The sequence below is a fragment of the Neopsephotus bourkii genome, unplaced genomic scaffold (genome assembly GCF_033783945.1).
Source record: "Neopsephotus bourkii isolate Nb327-2 ecotype Australia unplaced genomic scaffold, CSIRO-AGI_Nbou_v1 NB_1820, whole genome shotgun sequence".
Taxonomy (NCBI): domain Eukaryota; kingdom Metazoa; phylum Chordata; class Aves; order Psittaciformes; family Psittacidae; genus Neopsephotus; species Neopsephotus bourkii.
Genome location: NW_026902293.1, coordinates 8,031,503 through 8,045,624, shown reverse-complemented (window position 1 = coordinate 8,045,624; position 14,122 = coordinate 8,031,503). Strand labels below are relative to the sequence as shown.

The 14,122-nt window shown below is 35.9% G+C and overlaps 1 protein-coding gene across 1 annotated transcript in view; it reads left to right on the top strand.

Moving 5' to 3' along the window:
- Positions 1–14,122, top strand: part of EYA1 (EYA transcriptional coactivator and phosphatase 1) — a 152,818-nt gene that overhangs the window by 102,587 nt on the left and 36,109 nt on the right. Inside the window, exons 11-13 of the mRNA XM_061342775.1 lie at positions 4,242–4,384; positions 5,540–5,623; positions 11,661–11,750. Coding sequence (XP_061198759.1) covers positions 4,242–4,384; positions 5,540–5,623; positions 11,661–11,750 — 317 coding nt within the window. The remainder of the gene's footprint in view (positions 1–4,241; positions 4,385–5,539; positions 5,624–11,660; positions 11,751–14,122) is intronic.

Here is a 14,122-nt window from a genome sequence, read left to right as displayed (position 1 = left end):
TGTGCTTTCCTGTGTTTGTGATGCTCAAGAACAGGATGAAAATAAATTCAGTGATTTAGAAACAATAATTTCCCTTGCCTAATACTACAATATATCTGGTACTATGAAGCCAGCTGAGGTTGAACAAATTGACCTCCTCCTATCAATGAATGTAGAATAATGGGTAGAGCAATAGTATGTTTTGTGGATATATAGCTTGACTTCGGCAAGGCTTTTGCTGCCCTGAAAGTGAAACCTTTTCACTTAACAACTGATAAACAAACTAGGCTAAAGCAGCCTAGCAGAAACTACAGCAGAATGATATAAAAGTGTTTAGGAAACCATGCCCAGAGAGAAGTTAGTGAGAGCTCACTGTTAAAATAGAAGGATGGCTACAGAAACATTCCTCAGTGTCTGTCTTGGGCCTAGCACCAGACTGCATTTTCATTAATCATTTAGATGACGGAACAGAATGTGTTTGCCTATTAAATATGTAGATGACACCATGCTAAGAGGGGCTGTGAGTTCTTTGGAGACAGGATGAGAACTCAAAAAATGGAGATGTGATCTGAATAGGAGCAGGTGTGAGGTATAGATTTAGGCAGGAATGATGAACTGCACAAATGTGGGATGGGGAATGTTGGCAGCTCCTTCCAGGCTTTACCTTTCCCTGCAAACTGCTCTGAGTACTACAGATATTAGTGGCACACTGAGTACCCTCAGCCGCTGTTGTTTATCTTGCTTCAGAATTTGTCAGGGCTTGGGCTTGTCGAGGCGCAGGGCTCAGCTGGATACTGGATTCTTTAGTTAGGTTTCCTTATGAGGACCTGAGAGCGACCATTGGGCAGGGAGCTGGTAGCCCAGCTGTGCACACAGAGCCTTAATCCAAAGAGTACATGCTATGGTTTCCCTTTACATACATGGAGTGAGTTTCTTGCACACGATGTCATGTTTTTCCCCATTGGTTGTTGCCATCTGTCACACTGTTCATAACTGACTGCTCTCCTGAGGAGACTCTGAAGCTCCAGGTAGGCTCAGAAGCTCCAGGTGTTAGCAATGTTGTATATCCATGTGCAATATTTGTCCAGGTCTTTGAGAAATTACCACTTAGGTGTTGTTTCCTCCTCAGAAGATGGCCTAGGGATTCTGAAACTAACATTTACTGAAAGGATTGTGAAAATGGAGATTGTCTTCTGCCAAGTGGTAGCCAGGGGAGAGTAGGCTGTGGGGCGTGGGAATTAAAGCTTTGCTCAACTTTGCTTTGTATTACTGTGTACAGTTCAGAGAGACTACAGAGCGTAGTTAACCATAACCTAGAAAGCAAGATTAACAGGGAGGGTTAACCTAGCAACAAAGAGTATCTAAGAACAGTCTTCTAATGCATGCAGATACAATGAAGGGAATATTTTTGTCCTTCACTTTCACAGATTTAAGTTATATTGCTGTAATGAATGCTGAAGTTGTATGTTCTGTTTCTAATGTCATGGCTGTTAAAACAGCAGAGTAGATTTCCTGAAAAGCACTACAGACAAATCTGGGAATGATGCAGGTGCAGTGGTCCCAAAAAGGGTGGGCTAAGGTGTTGCCCAGCCAACCTTGGGGTCCCAAAGTGGGGTTGGGAGTCTTTCTGTCAGGTGAGGGTCTGGCCTATCCAAGTAGATGGTTTGCACACTTGAAGGAGAGACGGAAATTAGCCTCCACTCAAACTTGCAGCCCTGTGTTTGAAATTTCAAATGCAGGATGCTTAATGAAGGTGCTTCCAAAAATGGAAAGCTGGATGGCTCTTACAAACAGACTTTCTTCCCTGCTCTCACCATGATCTGCCCTGTGTGCTCACTCTTTTACGTTTACCTGGTTTTATTCATCATTAAGTTTTCTTTATACTTTTTCCATGCTCTCTGTTCCCTATTTCACTCAGCATTATTATTACTGTCTCAAGTTTAATACTTAAACTTTTTAGGCATATCATTTCTGTGGGAAGAATTTTAAAAACTGGTATCTGAAACTAAACTTGTAAAATCTTGTCAGGCATCAAGAATAACCCTAATTTAAACTAGTTGATAGGAAATGCAATTTTTCATTACATCTGAATTTTAGAGCACATACTTGAAACATCATTGGGCAGTATACCAGTTGAAGAAATTCTGGTCTGTTTATTTTCCGAGTTATAATTTATTTCAACGCTTTTGTGTGTTTTGCTTTCTTTTCATGTTCCTTTTTTGTTGTTTTTTTTTTCTTTGTTTGGTTAGTTGGGGGTTTTTTAATGGCTTTAATAATTAAATAATGTATAGCAGATAAACTCATTTAAAAGATTAGGAAATTAGTACTAGTTGAGTTATGATTTCTTATCTATGTTTAAGTACAGTAGGTGAAAGAGCAATATGCATTCAAAGTTTAAATAGTTTAGATACATATTCTGAAGAATACATTTTCATAGGAAAAATACATATTATTGGAATGTACATGATCATCAACATTTAAAATTCTCTCTTTAGCTATGTAGATTGATGTGGCTGAGTGGTTTTTGTTGTTTGGCACATACACAGAATCACTCTTTTGTGTATCAGTTGAGTCTCTTTTGAAGATTCTTTATTTTACCTTTATTTTACTTGTTATTCTGCTTTGCTTAATGTAGCCTGAGACACTTAGGTAAAAATATAATGTGAAATATATAATAAATACTGATTTCCATGAAGTGTAGATTTAGATGCTGAACATGAGAATTTTACGGCATTTTTCTTTCATTCAGCACAAACAACCTTATTATTTTGAGTAATTGTGCATATATGGTGTTACACAGATGTCCAGAGTCTCCTTCTTAATCTAACCTTTGACCTCTACAGGATGTTATTTTTAGGAGAAAGAATCACTTGTGTGAGAACTATACCTGTCTGTTGAAACTGGAATGCCACAGTCTAGGCTGATTAAAAAGAAAATTAATATTGATAACAAATATCCACATCTACTGAACTCTAAACAGCAGTTAATTTTGATGGAAGCAAGGACAGGCGGCCTGGGAAGAATACAGGGATGTTGTCCGTGAAGCTAGGGACCAGGTTAGGAAAGCTAAGGCCCAGTTAGAATTCTATGATTCTAATGTTAACTGAGAAGCGAAATTGATAAATACATTGTATCCTGAAAATTTTGGTGGCCTTCACAAAAATAAGGGTTGGTTGGGTTTTTTTAAAGAAAAAAATCAACAGTAGCCATCAAAATAAAAGTCTTTTCTCTGTGAACTTCAGATTGTGAAAGGAAATCTTGAAAAGAGATTATAAAATGTGTTGCATTTCTGAGGAGTATGGTACTTCTAGTTAAATGAGTTAGGGAGGATATTCTCTGCTCAGTGTCTGCTTTGTTAATGTTCACGCACTTAACTGTTAACTAGGCCTATGAATGTTAAGAATAGCAAAACATCTTCCAACTATCATGTTTTTGGGAAAACTTTGTTGTTCCTGCATACATAAATCATTGTTCTTTTTTACCTATTCAACTGTAAATATCTTTGTAAATAAATTTTACTGAAGCCTAATAATTAGCCTGCAGTGTTTTTTATGAAGAATCGTATCTTGTCTGGAAGTTGTACATTGGAAGAATTCAGTGTTGAGTAGGTCTTTGAAGGATACTATATATTTATTCTTCATAGTTAATGCATATTTAAAACTTATTAATTGAACTTACCCTGGGAAAATAAGGACTCTATTTTATGCCATATTTAGAACTTCTGTTAATCTGGCTTAAATGTAGAGATCTAGGGAAACTGCCTGAAACGAGGCAATTTAGAAAAGTTTACAGTTTCTGTGTGTTTGGGGTTTTTTTCACACTTGGATGTTTTTTTCTTACCAGCCACCACAGTGGTTATCTTAAATCATGCTCAAAAACTTAGAATTAGACCAATGTTCTTTAAAAAAGAGCTGGTATACCTTAAAATTATTCATTTAGAGTTTGTTTCTCTATGAAGTGATACACTGTATGATATGAAGGAATACATGTAGAGTGATACACTATGATTTGAAAGAATGAAAGGTTTTTTTTTACTTCTTTTTATTTGTTTACTGAAATAGTTTATATCTCTGTTTTTGCATATATCTTGATTGAATTAATTTCTGTATCAGTATTTCAAGTTATCATGTAGATTTAATTATTTTAGTTAGGACTCTTTAGTGAACATCCTGGGTTTAGTGTCACATTTCACATAAAAAGCAAGTAAGTTGAACATTTGTAAGTGTAAGCTGGAAGTTAAAGATGTCGTTTCTTTACCACAGCAGAATACAGTACAATCCACAGTCCATCAACACCCATTAAGGATTCAGATTCAGATAGACTGCGTCGTAGTTCAGACGGGAAATCACGTGGCCGTGGCAGAAGAAACAACAATCCTTCACCACCACCTGACTCTGATCTAGAGGTATATTATATTAGATGTCTTTGACCTGTTACAGACTGTATTTTTTTTTTTTTGCACAGAGAAATAATATTTACACATAAAAAATAAAGTAGCATTGGAACTCTGTTTTATTTTCTAACAGCATTTTTGTAGAAGATAGAGTTTTTCTTCTAAAGAATCTTCTTCATGAAGAGCACATACTTTGTCTGAAAAATACTGGGAGGTTCTTTCCCTTTTTTAGTCAAAAAAGGTATGAAAAGGCAAGCTTTTCCCATGTCAAAGGACAGTTTGCGTTTGAACAGGAGACACTTCTAGCACAATAGTGGGTTTTGTTCTCTCAAGCTATGTTCACATTCCTCCCAGTGGCCTATGCTTTATGTTGAGAGCGCATCTTCAGTGACACAGCACACCCATGAGTGTCCACACTTCATTACTTTTCCTTTCCAGTGTCTTAGCCCATTTGTCATCATGGGAAATATAATCTCACCAGAAATTAAAATACTTCTATTTGAACACTTTGTTTTTCAGTAAAATATCATTTTGTGTGTGGTCAGAGGACAAATATAAAACACATATTTTTCACTGGTTGTAAGTGAAAGAATTATTTACTGATGCCATAAATTCTTACACATGCAGCATCTAAGTTTGTAATTTTCATTCTTCAGGTGCCTAAAAATCCATTAAAAATGAACATAGATAGATTAAGGGGATTTAAGTGCTTAGCAGCAATTTGGTTTATTTTGGTTTTAGAGGTAATTTCCAAGAGCAGTTATATAAACTATGTTTTATAAGACTTGCAGAAATATAGAATTCAAACTCCAAAGATTTAATTTTCAGAGGCCTCTCTTTTATTTCTGTTTCTATCTCACATCTGGCATTAAAATAATGCATTGTACAATCTCATTTTCTGTGTGTATTTAAAATAGCTATAATTCTATTCTAAAAAAATAATTTGATATAATAGCAGCTGTAGTACAAGCCTAACAGATTGTATTACCTTATTCTGGAAAAAACTTGTTAGTTCTAAAAAAAAAAAATAACGAGGAAACAAAGGTTTTAATACATAACCATTTCAATACAATTTTCTCATTTGTGCACTTACCGATTCAAATTTTAACTTTCCATTCAAGTATTGGCTTCACAGAAGAACACATTGATTTGATTCTCTTTTTACAGAGAGTATTCATTTGGGATTTGGATGAGACAATCATCATTTTCCATTCCTTGCTTACAGGGTCCTATGCTAACAGATATGGAAGGGTAAGTGTCAAGAAAATGATGGAATTTCTCAATAATATTTGCTGGTTTTCAGTTGATGCACAAAGAAACAGAACATTAGTTGATTTTGTAGAGGCAAACTGGTACTGGTGTTTCAAGACAAAAAGTCAAGGAGTAAAGCTGTTTCACGTGTCCATTCTTTGCGCTTACTCAGCTCCTATATTCAGTAAATAATTAAATTAAATACGTTGACCACTTGAGGTTTGGTTTGTAGGTACAGAGTGTCTGAAACCTGTTGATATCATCAAACTCTGCAAAGGTTTACGTCCCCTCAGAGAGTGAAGAACTTCCAGGAGTGATTGCTAAAATAACATTTTAGTTCTGAGCGATCAGCAATGAGCTGTGCTCTGTATTGAGAAGGCAAGAGGAAGCATACTTTTTGGACACAGACAGATTAGTCTAAATTCTTTTATCTTAACTTTTTTTAAATCTACATATTGACTGAAGTTTTTGAAAGTCTGTCTGTGAGTCAAATATTATGCACAGTCTGTAAATCATAACTGAACTAATGAATGTATCTACAGGCTGTGGGTTTCCTCAGTAACTCTCAGAAGAAAAACACAGACTTAGGTGAATAAGAATAGTTTATGAATGGAATGCCCTTGTGAGATCAAACTTTGTTTTTCCAGGATTGTATTTGAAAGCTAATGTCTCGGCTTGTGCTAAAATCTGTCATGCCGTTTCATGTTCACCTCATGTGAGGCATAACTAGAATGTGAGGTTTTGGTAACCTTAAAAAAAGTCTACATATAAAGATTAACCAGGTAGTTTTGTCTGGCTTTATGTAATCACTCTGTTTTCTTGTAAAGCTTATATTTATCACTAAAAGCTTTTATCCCATGCCCAGTTAAGTGAAGAGCAAAGCTGCTACTGATTCAGTCCATGCCTGAGTCAGGTTCTGAATTCCTCGTAACAGCTTTATGCATTGTGAAAGTCTAAAGCAGTACTGCTTGCAATATTTCATGCTTGTTTAGGTGCAGTTTGTTTTCAGAAGTGTTTGCTGTAATAGCAGGTTACCTGTTTGAGGACTATAATTAGCTTTTCTTCATTATGTGATAGAAAAGCAAGTTAATTCAGCAACCTTGGTTTCCTTGGTGTTATTAGTTTATATATACCATGTAAAAAGATATTAGAACTTTAAATGCTCCAACAATTATTCTATGGATAATATAGATGACAGCTTTATAGAGTATTAAACATTCACTGAAAGTTATTTCCCATTTTTTGGGCCAAAACCTGCTTTTGCATGGCACCCCAAAATGACCAAATCTATGATGGTTCAGTTCAGAATGAGAACAAATCCCAGTGCTGACAAAAAGAACTCAGTGTTGACAAATCTCACCACTTGCTTTTGGGCAGCAGAACCCCGCTGGAAAAACCTAATTAGTCATTGCTGTAGAAGTACTTGTGTGAGCATATTTTTTTCCATTTGTTACTAGTTCCCTAAAATGGTTTCATTAATTGAGGCCTGAATATAAACACCTTTCTTGCTGGATGCTTGAGGCAAGTGGCTACTACTGAGCTGCACGGAGATATAAATATGTATGCTGCCAGGAGGTGGGTGACTCCTGATGGCAGCTCCATCACTGCAGACACTGTTTACTTGAGATGTATCTTTCACCCAGCTGGCTTTCCTTGCATGGCATGTGGCAGGATACTTCTTCATTGCTAAATGACAATCAGCCGTTGCTCTTAAGAGGAATGACGGCATTACTGCTTATTCTCTGGATAAATATTAGATCTTTTTGGTGAGGGGTAGCAATGCGCATGTCTTTGGCTCTGAAAGTCATGGTAATGTGCCATTTTTGCTTTATTTTCTTAAAAATTCATTCATATCACAATTTCTCTTGGTTTATTGGTAGCCTCAGACAACAGTTAGCAATTTTCAGAGACATTAGAGAAAGATAGTGTCAAATGTTCAAAGCAAACATGCTAAAACCTGCATCTGACATATGATAATTTTAGGGTTTATTTGCAGCAATGGGAGGTGACATTTTTCAAAGGAATGTTTTTTAATGATTTCTTGCCTTTAAAATCAGAAATCTAGATCATAAGCTAATCTGTAAAAAAAATAAAAAATAGTTGTGGGGAATTTCTGTTCATTTCACCTGTATTCTGCTTTCTGAGCAATCTGACACCACCTTCTCATACGTTTCTGCACTGTGATGAGGGCTAGAAATGCCCTTTTAAAAAATTACATCTAAGTTCCTCACATAATTATTAAAATACAAAAGTTGAATCTTCAAACAAGCAAAAATATCCTCATTAAATAATAGAGGATTTGGCAACTTGGTATTCATCTCTTTTCATAATGCTTGAGTGAGTTTCATGGTGAATGACTATGAATGATGAGCAGTCCTCCTGCTGAAGAGATTTTCTTTTCCTTATTCTCTGTCTTTCTCCTCATAATTTCTTGCTTGTGTCACCCTTTTCTGTATATTCTTACTTTCTCATCTGTTTTTATCACCTGCTCTCCTTTTGCTGTTATTGTGCTCTGCTTTCTCCCTGCTTTTGTCACTCAGCATTGTTGGAACAAAATCGTGCCTCTGCTTTTCCTTTTGCACAGTCATGGTATAAACCGCTACATTTTTATTTAAGGGTGATTTCATTTTTGTGAATAGGAAATGTATGCAACTAGTATAGGAATATGATATGTCTTTCCAGAAGAGAAAAAAACAAGAAACAAAACTAAATATTTCCATTTGCATTTGGATTTTTTTATTATTTACATACAGTGAGAGATCAATTGATCAAATATAAAGTTATCTGTTACTTTAATTGGCATTAAGGCTTCTAAGACCTCAAAAATTATGTTTTGAGACAGATAACAAATGATTAAGCTTTGGAATTTGGAAAAAGTTGGAGCCCTTCTTTAGTCTCTTAGAGCAGGTGGAAATATGTCTCAATATTGGCACTAGAATACTGTGGTCCTTATGTACATTTCCATTCTCCACGAAAGCATTTATATTCAGAGGCTTTAAAGGAATTTTCCTTTAAATTATAAGCTATTTTAATGTGGTTTAATATATTTTAGAGATTGAGAAAAACAAAGCCTGGTTTCACTTAACCCTTCATTTGTGACCTGTAGGCTTAAGTGGAAAATAAGCCTTGTACCCAAAGTGAACTTTCCTGTTTTTCAGCTTCTTGTTTCTCCACAAAACAAAGAAATCAAGTGGCTAGAATTTGGAAATGACATACAGACAATGTTTTGGCTCCAGTACCAGTATTCAAAACAAAGGCCCGCTTAAGCAGTTTGACATTGGTATTTCTTTTCTTTAGCTAAACTGTACCTCCCTCAGAGATTTGTACCTAATTTTGACCATACCTGAAAAGACACTCCAACTGAACCTGCAAATCCCATTCAACAAGGAGAGATTGTTAGCTTTCCGCCTCATTGTGTGACACCTCACAATAATTAGTTAGCAATTAGTGGCTTAAAATTGCAAAAGAAGGTTCACGATGGGATTATTTTAAAAAAAAACCTTATTCTAGCCTTGTCTTTTTTTTAAAGTTTTCAACCCCCTTGTAATGTCTGACATCAGGGTTTCATCTGCTGCAGTGCCTTAAACCCAAGCTCTTGTGCTTTTTACTAAGGCAGTTGCAAGTTTGTGACTATGCAGCTATTTATAACAGTAATGCAGATAAGACTTTTGCCTCTGTTAAACATGTGGGTATCCAGAACTGTGGCTTAACATGGTTTCTGTGCTATGTGGAACTTTCTATAGAAAAAGGTTGGTTTAAGTCAAGTCAGTTAAGTCAAGGAATTAAAAAGCTACCTGTTTTGTTTCTTCTCTTAGCTCCTGTGGCATTTAATCTGACATTTGCAGTAGGTGCCAATGATTTTCTTATTTGTTTTTCTCCCAATTAAATTAAGCTAATAAATGGCATTATTTTAGCATTACTTCAGAGAAATACCCATTCAGTTTTGTCTGCCATTTAAAAAAATACCTTGGAGTGAGATGGTTCACAGCAAGCTCTACAAAAAAAAACAAAACATTTTTTCAGACTCAGAAATGTGATTAAAAGTTTAATAAAGATATTTAAGTTGTGTGTACTTTGAAACTTAAAATATATATTCACAGCCATCTCTTTAAAAGTAACCATTTGAGTCATAACCAATATCATGCTCCATCTGTCCATTTATTCTGCTTTTGAAAATGATGTTCCTATTTATGGGTGGAAACTCAGAATGGGATTAGTTCTGCTGTTACATTAGCAGTTGATAGTCAAGATGTAGCTAGTGATCTTCATTTACATCTTAGACCCTTAGTCTGTCTAACTCCTTTTAATAACTAAAGCAGAGACTTTTGTGGGGTGACTCCTGTTAGGGCTCAGGCACAAGAGAAACCATTGTCTGGTTTAAAACAAAAAGACCAATGAGCTATGAAGGATGGTGGGGTGGAAACTGGGAACAAAGATCAACAGGAATGTCAGAGGGAAAAGTAGCCTCAGGTCTAGCTGGAGAGAAAATCACCTGCTTTCCACCTCACATGCCTGCTAAAGTAAAAGAAGGGAAGACATAAGTCTACAAATAGACTAATATTAAAACGGACAGAATACTTCTGTTCATATTTTGAAGTCTTTCCATTTGAATTAGGAAGCCAACTATTCTTTTTTTGGCAATGCCAGTTTAAATAGAAAGCTTATTTTTGAGGGCAAAGTTTATCAAAATAGTATGATGCAATTTTTTTTTCCCATTTATTAAGGCTTTTTTTTTTTCTCTTTTATATACTTCATTACTTATTTGCTTTTAAATGTATGTGAGTGCAAGAAAAGATGTTTTGTCCGTTCTATGTAGCTTTGTTTCTAAATGCTTCTTTCCAAAATACTTTTTCTGGTTAGTTTTACTTGGTTTTTTGCATTTCCAGAAAGCAAACAGGCTGCCAAATCACCATTCTTTTTGAGCTCTTTGCTACTGACACATTTTGGTTTTTAGCTAGTAGTTACAGAAAAAAAATGTTTCAGAGTTCAGAGATCATGTTGAAACACCTATTAATTTGATTGAGAGGTGGAAAAAGAAACTAGGGACTAAATCTCTTGTTTTTAAACTTTGAGTTGTCATCAGGTTTAGAATATTAACTTATTTTAGGTAAAATATGAATTGTCACTTCTGCAGTTCTATTTAAAATATAATTCCTAACAAGTTAACATTGTTAATAGAGGGTGTCATGAGATGATGTAACATGTTCTTTCAAACTGATGTTTCTGTGCACTTGCATATACTTGGCATTATAAAGGAGAAACTCTATATCAAGTGTATATATCAGGCTTTCATTTCAATTTTTCAGATTGAAAATATATAAAACACAAAAAACTCACAACAAGGCAAACATCTGCAATGCATTTCATAACCACAATGCCGAACATGCTTTTTGAGTTTATTAGCTCAGTAAGGAATAAGTTGTTATAGTAATTTCTGTAGAGAAGTTAAAGTGTGTTATGTATTAATAACAAACAATAGATTTGTTCACTCTGCATGGGTGGGCCAAGCTGAAAGCATAATTAAAACATCTTTTTGTGGAGAATCAAGGAGTGGTTTTTAATATAATTGCCATTTGCAAAGAAAACATTAACGGTGATTTGCTTTCAAGTCACTAGGTATTCCCAGGACTGAATCCTTTCACTTGTGACAAGGGAGAGTTTGAGTAACAATAGCATTATCATGCCCTTGGTTGATCGTAAAATTTGTAAACAGTGTAAAATCTGCAGAAATTTTAAGTGAAATTGATTTGACCTTTCTGCACAGAGGGCAGAGAGCCCATGCCAGGGGTGCACAAGTGTGACCACAGAGGTCCTACTGCAGAATCATGGTATCACTCAAGTTAAATTCGTAGTTTTGAGTGTTACTGGTAAGTGTTATAGTACAGGATTAGAGAGTTACTGATGTTAAACTGAAGAGGTGGATGTTGCATTTAATACGTCATGTAATCTACCTTGAAAAATAGTTCCTTCAGTTTATATTCTGGTATGTATGTTAGGCATGGTATTGATGGTGTACTCACTTAATTTCTTTTTTAAGGACCCACCCACTTCTGTGTCTCTTGGACTCCGAATGGAAGAGATGATTTTCAATTTGGCAGACACTCATCTATTCTTTAATGATTTAGAAGTAAGTGTTCATTCTTTTGAAACATATAAAGGTGATTTAATGTTTGTCTCTTTTTATGTGTTGTTAGATGGCTTGGCAGTTATTTTTGGTTTCACAGTTTTAATACGAAAACATTTAGAAAAATATCTGTGTTGTTTTGTCATTAGGATATATAATAATATTTACAATAAATGGCCGCACTGGCATTCAAAGGTTACAGTAGTTTAAATGGTGGAGTTTTGTCCTCACAGGTCTTAGTTTTCATGACCACAGTACACAAGTTTGAGAAGTGGATGCACCAAATGCATCTGTAAACTTTAGAATTCAATAGTCTGCACAGGCCATTAAATATTAATCCTCAGCTTCTATAAACAGTTAATGTCTGGGTACAGATTTCTCACCCACATCACGCTGTGGGCAAGTATTACCTTAACCCTGAGGGAAATCATTAGTATCGTATATGCTGTCTGTCTCCATGGGCTATTTACTGGGGGTCCTCTGCCTTTCTTGGGGGCACGTACTATTTGTTATGTGCTAGGGTTTCTCTGCTGTGCGTGCCTCAACCCTGCGGCATGTGGCAAGGAGCTGGTGTCGTCATGCCAAAGATTTTTTCAGCCTATGCAGGCTCTAGTTTGGTAATGCTTGTGAGATAGTTCCAAAACTATCCAAACTGCTGAAAGAGACTGTCACCATAATGCCTGGCTGTTTCATCTTAAAAGGGAAAAAAGCATTTTCTGATCATATTTTAACAGCGCAAAAACATGAAAACAGTCAGATTTCTTTCCCATCATAGTGAAGACAGCTGTTTATTTAAAATCCAGCTGTTAAGCAAGCTTGTGGTGGGGCTGCCAACACACATTAATCATCAAGTTGTTGTTTTGCTGGATTTTAGAATAGTGTGTTATTCCAGACAGGCAAAAGAATCTAAAAGATTCAAATACAACTTTTGCTGATCAAAGTTAATTGGCAGCAATTGGCCTTTAAATATTTCCTGATGTTTCCCTTTTCAAAATCAAGCAAAATACACCTTATTTAATAGATGAGCCAAAATCATTTGAAAAATGCCAGTGTGTGATAGACCTCAAATGTGGTTTGTCCAACATCTGTCCTATATTTTGATTTCTTTTCATCTAAAAAGAAACCACTCACAGATGATTTGGCATCTTAGAATGTAATGAAATTATTTAATGTGCTTTATTTTTTTCTTCCATTCCTTAGTGGAGTATTTATTTTTTATGCTTAAAATCAAACAGAATATTTCTTTACATTTTAAAGCAGCAGTTTCTTTTATTAAGGTAGCTATATGTAAAGATATCATTGTTTGGGATGTAAGAAGCACCATTAGTGAGTTTCATGTATATAACTGATTTTTCAGATTTTAGAAAAGTACAGCAATGCTAGTTATTTTCCAAATCTGTTTCTGATTTCTGGTTTTATTTCATTTTCTCCCAAGCAGAAAGAGAAAGTACTACTGTATCTTACCAGCATATTCAACAGAGTGCTTCATTTGCTGTGTGTAGCCAGTAGACTTGTTGCTACTTCTTTGTACGTTTGTAAGCGTCACTGACTTTAATGGAAGTTAAACAATTGACCGCATTTTAGGGGTAGTAGATTATCTTCTGCTAATTGTCATGTTACAGCCTTAACAATACAGCATAGCAGTTTATTCACTGAAGAACTTTGATGCTGTGTATGAAAGAAATACTGATTCACATGGTTTATGAATCACAGTAGCTCACTGGATTAGCCTGGTTCTTTGCATTCCCCCATAACAAGCCGGTTTGTCTTGTGTCTTCAAACTCAAGTGTCATGGTATGTGTCTGTACCCTAGTTGTAGTCTTCATACACAGGCATTTAGAAGTGAGCAGTTGTGTTCATGTTTTGCATGAGCTTTGAGTCCTTATTTCTGAGGAACCCAAGCTCAAATCTGAAAGATCTTGCCCTGTCCAAGGGAGTGAAGAGCATGTTCAGTGTGCCAAGGAGTAGGTTTGTGCTTGTGGATTGCCAGTGAAATCTTCAGAGAAGTACACAGGAAAGGGGCATAAGAGAGCCTGTACCTGTGGGAAGAAGCATGCAGGGACTTGACTTGGCCACAGGCTGATCTTTCAGTTCACCAGAAATGTCAGGGGTTTTGAAACATGTCACAGACACATACTGTTTTTGAAAGAATATGCCATCCTGGACATGCAGTTTTTCTTGTGAGCATCACCATTATTAGCAGGGCCTGCCTGGTTCCCAAGGCTGCAACCTCAGGGCAGACTCCTTGCATCCATCTCAGAAACCTAAAGTTCTTGCTTGGTGGTTTGGAAGATCAGGCTGCCCTGCAGCTTGACAGACTTCCATGAAAACTGTGGGCAATTTGGCTTGGCTATAACTGAGGCTTAAAGCATCTG